Source organism: Capra hircus (assembly GCF_001704415.2).
Source record: "Capra hircus breed San Clemente chromosome X unlocalized genomic scaffold, ASM170441v1, whole genome shotgun sequence".
Taxonomy (NCBI): Eukaryota; Metazoa; Chordata; class Mammalia; order Artiodactyla; family Bovidae; genus Capra; species Capra hircus.
The window spans coordinates 12985563-13000088 of record NW_017189516.1 but is presented as its reverse complement, the minus strand read 5'-3'; the positions used below and the strand labels follow the sequence as shown (position 1 = coordinate 13000088).

Sequence of the window (14526 nt, the reverse complement as noted above, 5' to 3'; positions counted from 1 at the left end):
ATAACATTAGGAGGCAGAAAAGCTTAAACCTCTGAAATATTCAGTAACTGAATAACCCATTTCCCTTAGTTAGTAATGAACAACTGTGTTGTTCACTGAAATCACAATGGTTGGGTAGTGCTTTAAAGGCAACCTTGTGATCCTAAGGTAATAGAAGGTATAGGGTACAGTTGTAGGAGCATAGGTTTTGGCATTTCAAAAACCTGACTTTACACTTAGCCTTATTACTTGATAGCTAGGTGACTTTCAGTTAGTGATCTCTCTAAGCCTCCGTGGCTTCATGTGAATATGGGTATGGTAAAGTGTTTTCAAAGGTTACATGAAGTAGTATATTTAAAGCACTTAACACCATGCCTAGCACATAATAGGTATAATAAATATTATTTTATGCCTCCTCTCTCCTACCTTCCTTTTAGTCTAAGTCAGAGTCATTGAAAGCATTAAGCCATTAACAACCCTCATTTTGAATCTCAGAGAAAATCTTAAGTCTTATCATCCCACAGCCTTTATAATACAAATCCTTAACCTCCCCCTTTAATTTCGCCCTCCTTTTTATTTTCTCTGTTCTCATGCTGGTTTCCAAAGAGGTATAGCTGGAAGGGGTCTATGAACTATATGGGTGCCTGGAGTTTGGAGAGGCCAAGTGGCAGTGTGTATCAGCCTACTTAAACCCAGTGGCTATCCCTGTATTCCTACACACATTTCTCTTGCGTATAGAGATAGCCTTCAATGGTTGGCTGTCCTGGAAGTTTGCATGTCTGTGGAGCTTCTTTCATCCTTTTCTTAAGTTCTTCCATCTCTTCTCGGGTACTGGAGAAATGATTTCTTGTCTGTCAAGATATTATCATAATCATTATCATCAGGACCATCATCATGAATAAGCATTCAATGATCAGAGACTTAGTGCAGAGTTTTCTCAGCTTTTATCATGTGCTACAACATAGCAAAAAACAAGTGTTGAGTGGCATAGTAACTAGAAAACAATTTAGTGTAGTTTAACAGTACTAAAGGGTAAAAGGGAGAGAGAAATGTAAATAACAATGTACCTGGGAGACATTTTCTAATGGAAATCACAAAAGCTTCCAAGAAATAAAAGCTCTAAGAATTCTGAGCTTCACACTAACTCTGCCTTACAAAAAGGAAGGCTATAAAAAAGGTTCCTTAGGATAATATTATCATGGCAACTTCTACATTCTACCTCAGGTAAAGTTACTGATTATTTGACACTGAATCAAATCCTGGCCATTAGAATAAAGGCTATGAGAGTGTGCTCTCTTTGAACATAGGTCAACAGAAAACCTATGTTTTCATGCTCATGAATAAGAAAAGCTAATATTAAGAAGTAGTATGTTTAAAAGTACATTATTAAAAACAATAGCAAAACACAGTTTGAAATGTGTGTATCAGAATCACTAGAGATAAGTCTTTAGTGTTTAGTCTCAAGATTGTCACATGATGTCATTGAAAAAGGTGATGTGGGCTGTCCTACCTAGTTGAACTCACTCTGTAGATTATCTTGTGAGTTTGATATATATATATATGAAAGTGAAAGTGAAGTCTCTCAGTCGTGTCTGACTCTGAGACCCCGTGGACTGTGGCCTACCAGGCTCCTCCATCCATGGGATTCTCCAGGCAAGAATACTGGAGTGGGTTGCCATTTCCTTCTCCAGGGGATCTTCCCAACCCAGGGATCGAACCCGGGTCTCCCACATTGGAGGCAGACACTTTAACCTCTGAGTCACCAGGGAAGCCATATATATATATGTGTGTGTGTGTGTGTGTGTGTGTGTGTGTGTATATATATAAACACCAATATATATGTATATATATATGCAAATATTTGTTGCTAAACTCAGACTTTTCAAGTTATATTTGGAGGAAGATTAAGTAACTGACCTAGTTATAGGAATATTTTGTAAATCAGCAGAAGATAGGAATTCTAACATTCTGGTGAAAGAGAGTACCCAGAAAGAAACAAGTGTAAGTCAGGAATCTCCTAAACAACAAATTGTTTTCATCCAAAAATTCATCTATAAATTTTATGCAATGTAACAGGTCCAAAATCACTACCTCAATGGTGCCTTCTTTTACTGTATCAGACAATTATTCTATACTCTGTGCTTTTTTAACTTTTTTGGTCTTAACTCTATTTTAGCACTTTTCATAAGTAATCATGCTGTATCTCTGTTTATCTCTCTAAGTTCTAAGAGACTGAATAATTCCTGAAGACAAAAGCTAACGTGCCTCATTATGGTATGTTCAGTGCATTTTACAATGCCTGGCACAAAGCATTCATTATATACCTACTGCTAAGTCACTTCAGTCGTGTCCGACTCTGTGCAACCCCATAGATGGCAGCAAACCAGGTTCCCCCGTCCCTGGGATTCTCCAGGCAAGAACACTGGAGTGGGTTGCCATTTCCTTCTCCAATGCATGAAAGTGGAAAGTGAAAGTGAAGTCGCTCAGTCATATCTGACTCTTAGCGACCCCATGGACTGCAGCCTACCAGGCTCCTCCGTCCATGGGATTTTCCAGGCAAGAGTACTGGAGTGGGGTGCCATTGCCTTCTCTGCATAAGTAATTGTTAAATGTGGGTTAAATAACTGAATGAGAAAAATGATATGCGACAAGGAAGGGAAGGCTGTGCCTATGCTCATCTATAAGGGACAGCATGGGAAAGAAGGTTGAAATAATCTTTCAAGATAATTTAACTATATTAATGTAATGAGAAAAGAAATGAGAAAAGGAAGGGAGGAATGGGTATTCATATTAATAAAACCTACAAAGAGAGTATCTTGACTAACTAGCATAAGACCTGACCTGTACTTAAATAAGCCCATAGATGGGTTCTAATCTGGGAGAGATATAGCAAATTAACAACATTTAATAAATATTGGATAGATAGATGTATTAGTGGGTGGAAGGGTGGGTTTGAACAACAGCCTCAAAGATAAAGAATAGTTGAAACTGGAAGAGTAAAAACAATCTATTACACTAAAATATTTGTGATCCACACCAGTTGGTCCTCACAAATTAGCTGGGATATAATAACCTAAAATTCCAAAGTCAAAATATTGAGAGTGAAATCCAACTGTAATGCAAAGACTGGTGAAGAAACCCACATGCAAACTCACATTCTGTAAACTGAGCTGAAGCTGTTGTTTATACGGGAGGAAATCCTGTGTTAGTTCCACAGTCAAGCTGTTGGAAATGAAGAGGCTATGAAGAAAGGCCAAGACCTAGAGAAAATGTATAAAAATAACTTTATCACCACCATCGTCTCATTAACCAAATAAAGGGAAATAAGATACACAAAAAACAAACTGCACAGTGTTTAACCAGTATAGTGTTAAAAGCATCATACAAACACAAATAGGTCTACACATAGCTATTCTTTCAATTAGGTTAAACATTCACACTGGACTCAAATCCAGAAAGTAAGAACGACTGACAAATTTATTCAACAATACCCTTTTCAGATAGTATATGAAACCAATCAAAATGTGGATAGGATGAACATAATGTGGGAATAGCTATATTTATATCTTCAGGACTGGCACAGAGTAAGTACTCATAAATACATGCATGTTCAGTCACTTCAGTAGTGTTGGATTCTTTGTGATCCCATGGACTGTAGTCTGTCAGCTCCTCTGTCCATGGGATTGTGCAGGCAAGAATACTGGAGTGGGTTGCCATTCCCTCCTCCAGGGGATCTTCCAGACCCAAGGACTGAACAACTGTCTCCTGCATCTCCAGCACTGCAGGCAGATTAATGCTGAGCCATTGAGGAAGGAGACTCAAATATTTGTTGATAAAAACAATAAGTAAAAATGGAAAAATGATCATAATGAACAATATCATAATGCTAAAATATCCAAGGATCTCTTTTTGAAAAACAATCTTTAAATTAGAAATGTATTGGGGAGGGGGTGGGACATTGCAGAAGACACAGAAATGATCAATAAACTATATTTTTAATGTTTCAAATGTTCACTCCAATAAAAATCAAATATATACAAACAACAGAAAAAAATTCATCTGTGAAATACAAACATATTAAAAATCAATGCTAAATGCTGGCAATACTAAAGTGCAATGTGTGCGCGTGTGTGTGTCTGTGTGTGTGTTGGTTGCTCAGCTGTGTCAGACTCTTTGTGACCACATAGGCTGGGGACTGCCAGGCTCCTCTGTCCACGGGATTTCCGAGGCAAGAATACTGGACTGAGTTCCCTTCCCTTCTCCAGGGGATCTTCCTGATCTAGGGATAAAACCCAGGTCTCCTGCACTGCAGGAGGACTCTTTACCATCTGAGCCACCAGGGAGTAAAGTGTAAGAGGAAGTAATAAAAACTGCTCTATTCTTTTTGAAGAAAGCTGAGCACCAAAGAATTGATGCTTATGAACTGTGGTGTTGGAGAAGACTCTTGAGAGTCCCTTGGACTGCAAGGAGATCCAACCAGTCCATCCTAAAGGATATCAGTCCTGGGTGCTCATTGGAAGGACTGATGGTAAAGCTGAAACTCCAATACTTTGGCCACCTCATGCAAAGAGTTGACTCATTGGAAAAGACTTTGATGCTGGGAGGGATTGAGGGCAGGAGGAGAAGGGGACGACAGAGGATGTGATGACTGGATGGCATCACCGACTTGATGGACATGAGTTCGGGTAAGCTCCAGGAGTTGGTGATGAACAGGGGGCCCTGGCGTGCTGCAATTCATGGGGTCACAAAGAGTCAGACACAGCTGAGTGACTGAACTGAACTGAACTGAATTCTTTTTAGAAAGTAAACAAAAAAGCACATATAAATATGCACTTATATACTATATGCATACAAATACATCTATTTGTGAGTATTAATATATATTTTCAGTTCAGTGGCTCACTCATGTCCAACTCTTTGCGACCTCATGGAATGCAGCACACCAGGCCTCCCTGTCCCATCACAAACTCAAACTCATATCCATCAAGTTGGTGATGCCATCTCATCCTCTGTCATCCCCTTCTCCTCCTGCCTTCAATCTTTCCCAGCATCAGGGACTTTTCCAATAAGTCAGTTCTTCCCATCAGGTGCCAAAGTATTAGAGTTTCAGCTTCAGCATTAGTTCTTCCAATGAATATTCAGGACTGATTTCCTTTAGGATTGACTGATTGGAACTCCTTTCAGTCCAAGGGACTCTCAAGAAACTTCTCTAACACCACAGTTCAAAAGCATCAATTCTTCGGCGCTCAGCTTTCTTCACAGTCCAACTCTTACATCCATACATGACTACTGGAAAAAACCATACCTTTGGCTAGATGGACTTCTGTTGGCAAAGTAATGTCTCTGCTTTTTAATATTCTGTCTAGGTTGGTTATAGCTTTTCTTCCAAGGAGCAAGTGTCTTTTGTTTTCATGGCTGCAGTCACCATATACAGTGATTTTGGAGCCCAGAAAAATAAAGTCTCTCACTGTTTCCATTATTTCCCCATCTATTTGCCATAAAGCAATGAGACTGGATGTCATGATCTTAGTTTTCTGAATGTTGAATTTTAAGCCAACTTTTTTACTTTCCTCTTTCACATTCATCAACAGGCTCTTTAGTTCTTCTTCACTTTCTGCCATAAGTGTGGTGTCATCTGCATATCTGAGGTTATTGATATTTATCCTGGCAATCTTGATTCCAGCTTGTGTTTCTTCCAGTCCAGCGTTTCTCATGATGTACTCTGCATATAAGTTAAATGAGCAGGGTGACAGTATACAGCCTTGGCATACTCCTTTCCTGATTTGGAACCAGTCTGTTGTTCCAAGTTCAGTTCTAACTGTTGCTTCTTGACCTGCACACAGATTTGCAGGAGGCAGGTCAGGTGGTCTGATATTCCCAACTCTTGAAGACTTTTCCAGTTTCTTGTGATCTACAGAGTCAAATGCTTTGGCATAGTCAATAAAGCAGAAGTAGATGTTTTTCTGAAACTCTCTCGCTTTTTTGATGATCCAACAGATGTTGGCCATGTGATCTCTGGTTTCTCTGCCTTTTCTAAATTCAGCTTGAACATCTGGAATTTCACGGTTCACATACTGTTGAAGCCTGGCTTTGAGAATTCTGAGCATTACTTCACTAGCTTGTGAGATGAGTGCAACTGTGTGGTAGTTTGAACATTCTTTGGCATTGGCTTTCTTTGGGATTGGAATGAAAACCAGCCTTTTCCAGCCCTGTGGCCACTGCTGTGTTTTCCAAATTTGCCAAATATATATATATATACATAACCACAAACTATGGGCTTCTCTGGTAGCTCAGATGGTAAAGAATCTGACTGCAGTGTGGGAGACCCAAGTTTGATGCCTTAGTAGGGAAGATCCCATGGAGAAGGAAATGGCAACCCACTCCAGTATTCTTGACTGGAGAATCCCATGGACAGTGGAGCCTGGCGGGCTATAGTCCATGAGGTCACGAAGAGTCAAAAATGACTGAGCGACTAACACACACAAAAACACACAAACACAAACTAAATATATTGAGTTAGCCAAAATGTTTGTTTGGATTTTTCTGTAAGATTTTATTATGGGAAAACTTGAACAAATCTTCTGGGTAACCCAATATATGTATATATACATAAACATATTAAAAACTATGTACATACTTGTGTACTATATACATGTGTATATGCGTGTGTATATATATATACACACACACGGTGGTGGTGATGGTTTAGTCACTAATTCAGGTCCAACTTTTGTGACCCCATGGACTGTAGCCCACCAGTCTCCTCTGTCCATGGGATTTCCCAGGCAAGAATACTGGAGTGGATTACCATTTCCTTCTCCAGGGGATCTTCCTGACCCAGGGATCAATCCCCAGTCTCCTGTACTGCAAACAGATTCTTCACTGACTGAGCTACCAGGGAAGCCCTAAATATACATACATACATACAGTTATATATGTGTACATGTACAAACATATATATAAATGCACATGAGTGTATGTACCACACACATAGTTATGAAGACATCCTTCCTTTTCCTTTTCAAATTTTCCCATCCAAAGAAATGATACCACCACCTACTTACTTAGTTAATCAAGCAAAAAAGCAAATAATTCTGGTTTTCTTTCACTCACATCTTAGTCTAATCAATCAGTAAGCCCTGCCAGGTTTGCTTCCAAAATATATCTCTAATTCAATCATTCTTTCTATTTCTACTACCATCACCCTAATCCAAAGCAATATTTTCACTTGCCTAGACCACTGGGATAGCCTAACTCATTTCCTAATTTCCAACATTGTCTTCTTCCAAGCTATTCTCCACACAACAAAACAGTTCATGTCATATCCTATTTAATATACATCAGTGATTTTTCTACTACAGTTCAGGCTAAAATCTAACCCCTTCATCATGCCTACAGTCCCTATGCCTTTTGGTCAGATATTATTTCCTGCCACTCTCCTTTTCTTTCATCACTGATACTCACCATTCTGTACTAAATTGAGGACTTACTAACACCGTTCAGTTCAGTTCAGTTCAGTCATTCAGTCGTGTCCGACTCTGCAACCCCATGAATCACAGCACACCAGGCCTCCCTGTCCATCACCAACTCCTGGAGTTCACTCAGACTCACATTCATCGAGTCCATGATGCCATCCAGCCATCTCATCCTCTGTCGTCCCCTTCTCCTCCTGCCCCCAATCCCTCCCAGCATCAGAGTCTTTTCCAATGAGTCAACTCTTCGCATGAGGTGGCCAAAGTACTGGAGCTTCAGCTTTAGCATCATTCCTTCCAAATAAATCCCAGGGCGGATCTCCTTCAGAACAGACTGGTTAGATCTCCTTACAGTCCAAGGGACTCTCAGGAGTCTTCTCCAACACCACACTTCAAAATCATCAATTCTTCGGCACTCAGCTTTCTTCACAGTCCAACTCTCACATCTATACATGACCACGGGAAAAACCATAGCCTTGACTAGACGGACCTTTGTTGGCAGAGTAATGACTCTGCTCTTCAATATGCTATCTACGTTGGTCATAACTTTCCTTCCAAGGAGTAAGGGTCTTTTAATTTCATGGTTGCAGTCACCATCTGCAGTGATTTTGGAGCCACAAAAAATAAAGTCTGCCACTGTTTCCACTGTTTCCCCATCTATTTCCCATGAAGTGATGGGACCAGATGCCATGATCTTCGTTTTCTGAATGTTGAGCTTTAAGACAACTTTTTCACTCTCTTCTTTCACTTTCATCAAGAGGCTTTTTAGTTCCTCTTCACTTTCTGCCATAAGGGTGGTGTCATCTGCATATCTGAGGTTATTGATATCTCTCCCAGCAATCTTGATTCCAGCTTGTGCTTCTTCCAGCCCAGCGTTTCTCATGATGTACTCTGCACATAAGTTAAATAGGCAGGGTGACAATATACAGCCTTGACATACTCCTTTTCCTGTTTGAAACCAGTCTGTTGTTCCATGTCCAGTTCTAACTGTTGCTTGAGTGTTGTTCCTTAATGGTGTTGTTCTAACTAACACCATTAAGGACTTACTAACACCATTCTCACCATTCTTTACTAACTTAAGGACTATGTACATGTGTTTTTTTCTGTGCCTCGAAAGTTCTCTTCTCATTATTCACATTGCCTTATCTTTTCCTTCTTTAGATCTCATCTTACATGACACTTTCAGAGATTCCCCCTTGACCATTCGACCTAAAGTAGCTGTCTGCTCCTGTTCTTTGTTTTAGCCATTATTATAACACAAATTGGAGGAAGAAATGGCAACCCACTCCAGTGTTCTTGCCTGGAGAATCCCAGGGATGGAGGAGCCTGGTGAGCTGCCGTCTAGTGGGTCACACAGAGTGGGACACAACTGAAGTGACTTAGCAGCAGCAGCAGCACCATAACACAAATTATTTTATTTATGTGTATCCTTCTTTCCACCCCATGAAAATGTAGTCTTCACAAAGACAGAAACTGAGTCTTTTTCACTGTATGATACCCAATGTTTAGCACAGTGCCTGCATATAACAGAGGCTCAATAAATGATTATTGGATGAATGAATAAATATTTGTTTGCAAATGTACATATACAGATATATACAGCTGTGACCACAGATAACATGTACACAGATATACATGCTTATGTGTAATATGTGTACACACACATGCACATGTGTACACACACCCACACCAACAAGCACATAGGCATAATAGATAAACAAAAGAATATAACAGACACACAGAATTCAGGAGGTAAACACCACAATATTAACAGTGATCATCTCTGTATGGGGGATATGTTGTATTTGTTTTACACATATTAAAAATTTTTTCTAGTTTTTTCTGCAACTGTTTTTACATTGTTTTTATAATAAAAAAGAAAGTTGCTAAAAATCAAAATACTTATCAAACCACAGTACATCATCTTCTATAATATATTAAGGATATTTAATTAGAAAAATATTCAAAGGATAGAAGTAAAAATAGAATGGGAAGTCACTGAATGCAAGAAACATGCATTCTTAGAACAGTGTCTGGGATATGATGGGTATTTTCAGAAACCTTATGAAAGTGTGAGAGAAAGGAAGGGAGGAGAACAAGGTAAAATGAAGGGTGACAAAAAAATCAAGGAACAGGAAAAAGGAGAGGAGGAAAAGAAATATAAAGAAAAATCATAGCTATAGAGAGAAATCAGAGGAGGAAGGAATGTGGGGAAGAGTGAGGAAGAGTGAGAGAGAGAACATCGGTTGGAGAGCAAGAATAACACAAGCCAGTGTGTCTATTTCTTTGACATTCATTATTAAGCATTGACTATATTCATATTCTTTGAGACTCCAATTTTATAATCAAAGTTCTCTACATTTACTTGACATTTGGTAAATATTTTTAGACCATTCATTATTAGAACTTACTGGCTCCACAATATTGAACTTCTTAGACTCTTGAACTTCCTGGATTTGATAAACATAATCAAGGGACGACTCAAAGAAATTGTGCCTCTCCTTGTCCACCTGGAGGTCTGCCTGAAGAAGAAGGGTAATAAATGTCACATATTGCCATAGTCATTCGTGCAAGTCAGTGTTTATGGATTCAACAGAATACTAGGGCTGGAAGAGAATTATGCTACCAAGCAGTGATCTTATCCCTTTATTTTACAAATAGGAAACATGAAGCCAAGATAGAAAAAGTGACTGATGCACGATATCTGGTTTCTGGCCTAACAAATAAGAAGCTTGGAAGTTATTGTGCTCATCCTCATACAAGGAAAAGCTAAACTGAGAATCAACCACTGTTCTTAGAACCAACAGACCACTGAAGTCAAAGGAAAAACAACTGTCTCAAAAATTGGATAGATAGTTGAATATAGAGAATCTGAGATTATCAGAGCAGAAGCCCAGAAGCAGAAGCCTGTTGCTGCAACAAGTGTCAGACCTTATTTAAGATATCTTAAAAAACCAATACAATATTGTAAAGTAAAATAAATAAATTAATCAATTAAAAAAATCCAAAGACAATAGGAAAGACAAAACACAAAGATACCAAACGAGATTTTCGCTTCTAGCAAGAGCAGTTATAGCAAATGAAGCACAGTCTAAATCCTAGTCAGATAAGCATAAAACCACATAATAACATCCTTTTATCTCAGTTCCTTTTACCCAGGGCATCATGTTCAGCATTCAACAAAATGTTACAAAGTGTACAAAAAAGTGAAATACACCAATAAACACAGTCTAAAGAACCAGCATCAGTTTAGTTCAGCTCAGTTGCTTAGTCATGTCCAACTCTTTGCGACCCCATGCACTGCAGCACACCAGGCCTCCCTGTCCATCACCAACTCCCAGAATTTACCCAAACTCATATCCGTTGAGTCAGTGATGCCATCCAACTACCTCATCCTCTGTAGCCCCCTTCTCTTCTCACCTTCAATCTTTCCCAGCATCAGGGTCTTTTCAAATGAGGCAGCCCTTCACATCAGGTGGCCAAAGTATTGGAGTTTCAGCTCCAACATCAGTCCTACCAATGAACACTCAGGACTGATCTCCTTTAGGATAGACTGATTGGATCTCCTTGCAGTCCCAGGGACTCTCAAGAGTCTTCTCCAACACCACAGTTCAAAACCATCAATTCTTCAACACTCAGCTTTCTTTATAGTCCAATTCTCACATCCATACATGACTACTGGAAAAACTATAGCCTTGACTAGGCGGACCTTTGCTGGCAAAGTAATGTGGGACTCTGATAGTTCTGTGGAGCTCACACAATCTGATTTTACTCACATGGAACACTTCTAAGACATAAAGAACACTTCTAAGACGTTGGCAAAGTAATGCTATTCTTTGGAACTCTGTATTCAGATGGGTATATCTTTCCTTTTCTCCTTTGCTTTTTGAATCTCTTTTTTTTTCTCAACTATTTGTAAGGCCTCTGCAGACAACCATTTTGCTCTTTTGCATTTCTTTTTCTTGCGGATGGTTTTGATCACCACCTCCTATACATTTCTTTTTCTTGCGGATGGTTTTGATCACCACCTCCTATACAATGTTATAAACCTCCATTCATAGTTCTTAGGGTACTCTCTCTATCAGATCTAATCCCTTGAATCTATTTGTAACTTCCACTGTATAATCGTAAGGGATTTGACCTAGGTCATACCTGAATGGTCTAGTGGTTTTCCCTACTTTCTTCAATTTAAGTCTGAATTTTACAATACGGAGTTCATGATCTGAGTCACAGGCAGCTCCAGGTCTTGCTTTTTCTGACTGAATAGAATTTCTCCATCTTCAGCTGCAAAGAATATAATCAATTTGATTTTGGTACTGACCATCTGGTGATGTCCATGTTTAGAGTCTTCTGTTGTTTTGTTGGAAGAGGGTGTTTGCTATGACCAATGTGTTCTCTTGGCAAAACTTTGTTAGCTTTGCCCTGTTTCAGTTTGTACTCCAAGGTCAAAGTTTCCTATTCCTGTAGGTATCTCTTGACTTCCTACATTTGCATTCCAGTCCCCTATGATGAGAAGGACATCTTTTTTGTTGTTAGTTCTAGAATGTGTGGCAGTTCTTCATAGCACTGCTCTACTTCAGCTTCTTTGACATTAGTGGTTAGGGCATAGATTTGATTATTGTGATGTATGGTTTGCCTTGAAAGCAAACTGAGATCTTTCTATCGTTTTTGAGATTGCACCCAAGTACTGCATTTCAGACACTTTTGTTGACTGTGAGGGCTACTCCACTTCTTCTAAGAGATTTTTGCCCACAGTATAATAAAATGGTCATCTAAATTAAATGGATCATTCCCATCCATTTTAGTTCACTGATTCCTAAAATATCAATGTTCACTCTTGCCTTCTCCTGTTTGAACACTTCCAATTCACCTTGATTCACTGACCTCATCCAAGGTTCTTATGCAATGTTGTTCTTTACAACATAGGACTTTACTTTCACCACCAGACACATGCACAACTGGGCACTGTTTCTGCTTCGGCTCAGCCTCTTCATTCCTTCTGGAGCTATTTCTCTGCTCTTCTACAATAGCATATTGGGCACCTACCAACCTGGGGAGTTCATCTTTCATTGTCACATCTTTTTGCCTTTTCATACTATTCATGGGGTCCTCACGGCAAGAATGCTGAAGTAATTTGCCATTCCCTTCTCTAGTCCAACATGTTTTATCAGAACTCTCCACCATATCCCATCTGTCTTGGATGGCCCTACACAGAATTGCTCATAGCTTCATTGAGTTAGACAAGATTGCAATCTATATGATCAGTTTGTTTAGTTTTCTGTGATTGTAGACCTAGTGCAGAACCTAAAATAAAAAACTTACTGTTGGAAAACCTCACAGAAAAAAGCATATCTATTCCTGATCTATCAAATGCAATGCTAGTTATCTTTTTAAATTTTTCAAATTGAGGAATAATTACTTTACAATATTGATTTGCTTTCTGCCAAACATCAACATGAGTTAGCCATAAGTACACATATGTCCCTGCACTCTTGAACTTCCTTCCCATTTCCCACCCTTTCCCACCCCTCTAGGTTGTTACAGACCCCTAGTTTGAGTTCCCTGAGTCATACAGGAAATTTCCAATGGCTATCCATTTTACAAGTCATAGCATACATGCTTTCATGCTACTGTCTCCATTTGTCTTACCCTCTCTTTCCTCCCCTCCACCATGTCCATACAACCATCACTCTATCTGTGTCTTCATTTCTGCCCTACAAATGGGTTCATCAGTACCATCTCTCTAGATTACACACACACGCACATATATATGTGCGTGTGTGTGTAATATATGATATTTGTTTTTCTCTTTCTGACTTAACCTACTCTGAATAATAGGCTCTAGGTTCATCCACCTCATTAGAACTGATTCAAATGTGTTCCTGTTTATGGCTCAGTAATATTCCATTTTATATATGTACCATAGCTTCTTAATCCACTCATCTGTCAATGGACATCTAGGTTGCTTCCATGTCTCAGCTAGTGTAAATAGTGCTGCAGTGAACATTGGGGTACATGTGTCTTTTTCAATTTTGGTTTCCTCATGGTATATGCCTAGAAGTGGTATCGCTGGGTCATATGGTAGTTTTATTACTAGTTTTATAAGGAATCTCCATACTGTCCTCCATAGTGTCTGTATCAATTTACATTCCCACCAACAGTGCAAGAGCATTCCATTTTCTCCACATCCTCCCCAGCACTAGTTTGTGGATTTTTTGATGGTGGGCATTCTGTGTATTGATCTTGTATCCTGTGATACTAAATTTGCTGATTAGCTTTAGTAATTTTGTTATAGTATGTTTAGGATTTTCTACGTACAATATCATGTCATCTGCAGATGGAGTTTCACTTCTTCCTTTCCAATCTTAGTCACCTTTCCAATCTGGATTCCTTTTATTTCTCATTTTTCTCTGATTGCCATAGTTGAGAATTCCAAAACTATGTTAAATAATAGTGGTGAGAGTAGGCAGGCTTGTCTTGCTCCTGATCTTAGAGGGAATGCTTTCAGTTTTTTACCAGTGAGAATAATGTTCGCTGTGGGTTTGCTGTATATGACCTTTATTATATTAAGTTCCTTTTATGTCCAATTTTTGAAGAGTTTTATCATAAATGGGTATTGAATTCTGTTAAAGTTTTTTCTGTATCTATTGAGATTTTCATATGGATTTTATCTATTTATTAATATGATGTCTCCCATTGATTGACTTGTGTCTATTGAAGAATCCTTGCATAACTGGGATAAACCTGACTTGATCATGGTGCATGATATTTTAATCTTTTGTTGAATTCTGTTTGCTAGAATTTTGTTGAGGGTGTTTGCATCTATGTTCATCAGTGATATTGGCCTGTAATTTTCTTTTTTGTGTATGATGTCTTTGTCTGGTTTTGGCATCAGGGTGATGGTGACCTCACAGAATGTATTCACAAGTATTCCTTTCTTTGCAATTTTTTGGAAGAGTTTCAGAAGAATAGGCATTAGCTCTTCTCTAAATGTTTGACAGAATTCTCTGAAGCCATTTGGCCCTGGGCTTTGTTTTATGGGGAGACTTTTTATCACAGTTTTGATTTCAATATT

The 14526-nt window shown here is 38.9% G+C and overlaps 1 protein-coding gene across 1 annotated transcript in view; it reads right to left on the bottom strand.

The window, feature by feature from the left end:
• OPHN1 (oligophrenin 1) overlaps nt 1–14526 on the bottom strand; it is a 578606-nt gene that overhangs the window by 270976 nt on the left and 293104 nt on the right. The window contains exons 7-9 of the mRNA XM_018043623.1: nt 9863–9973; nt 3135–3239; nt 701–830 (exon numbers count right to left, since the gene is read on the bottom strand). Of these exons, the coding sequence (XP_017899112.1) occupies nt 701–830; nt 3135–3239; nt 9863–9973 (346 nt within the window). The remainder of the gene's footprint in view (nt 1–700; nt 831–3134; nt 3240–9862; nt 9974–14526) is intronic.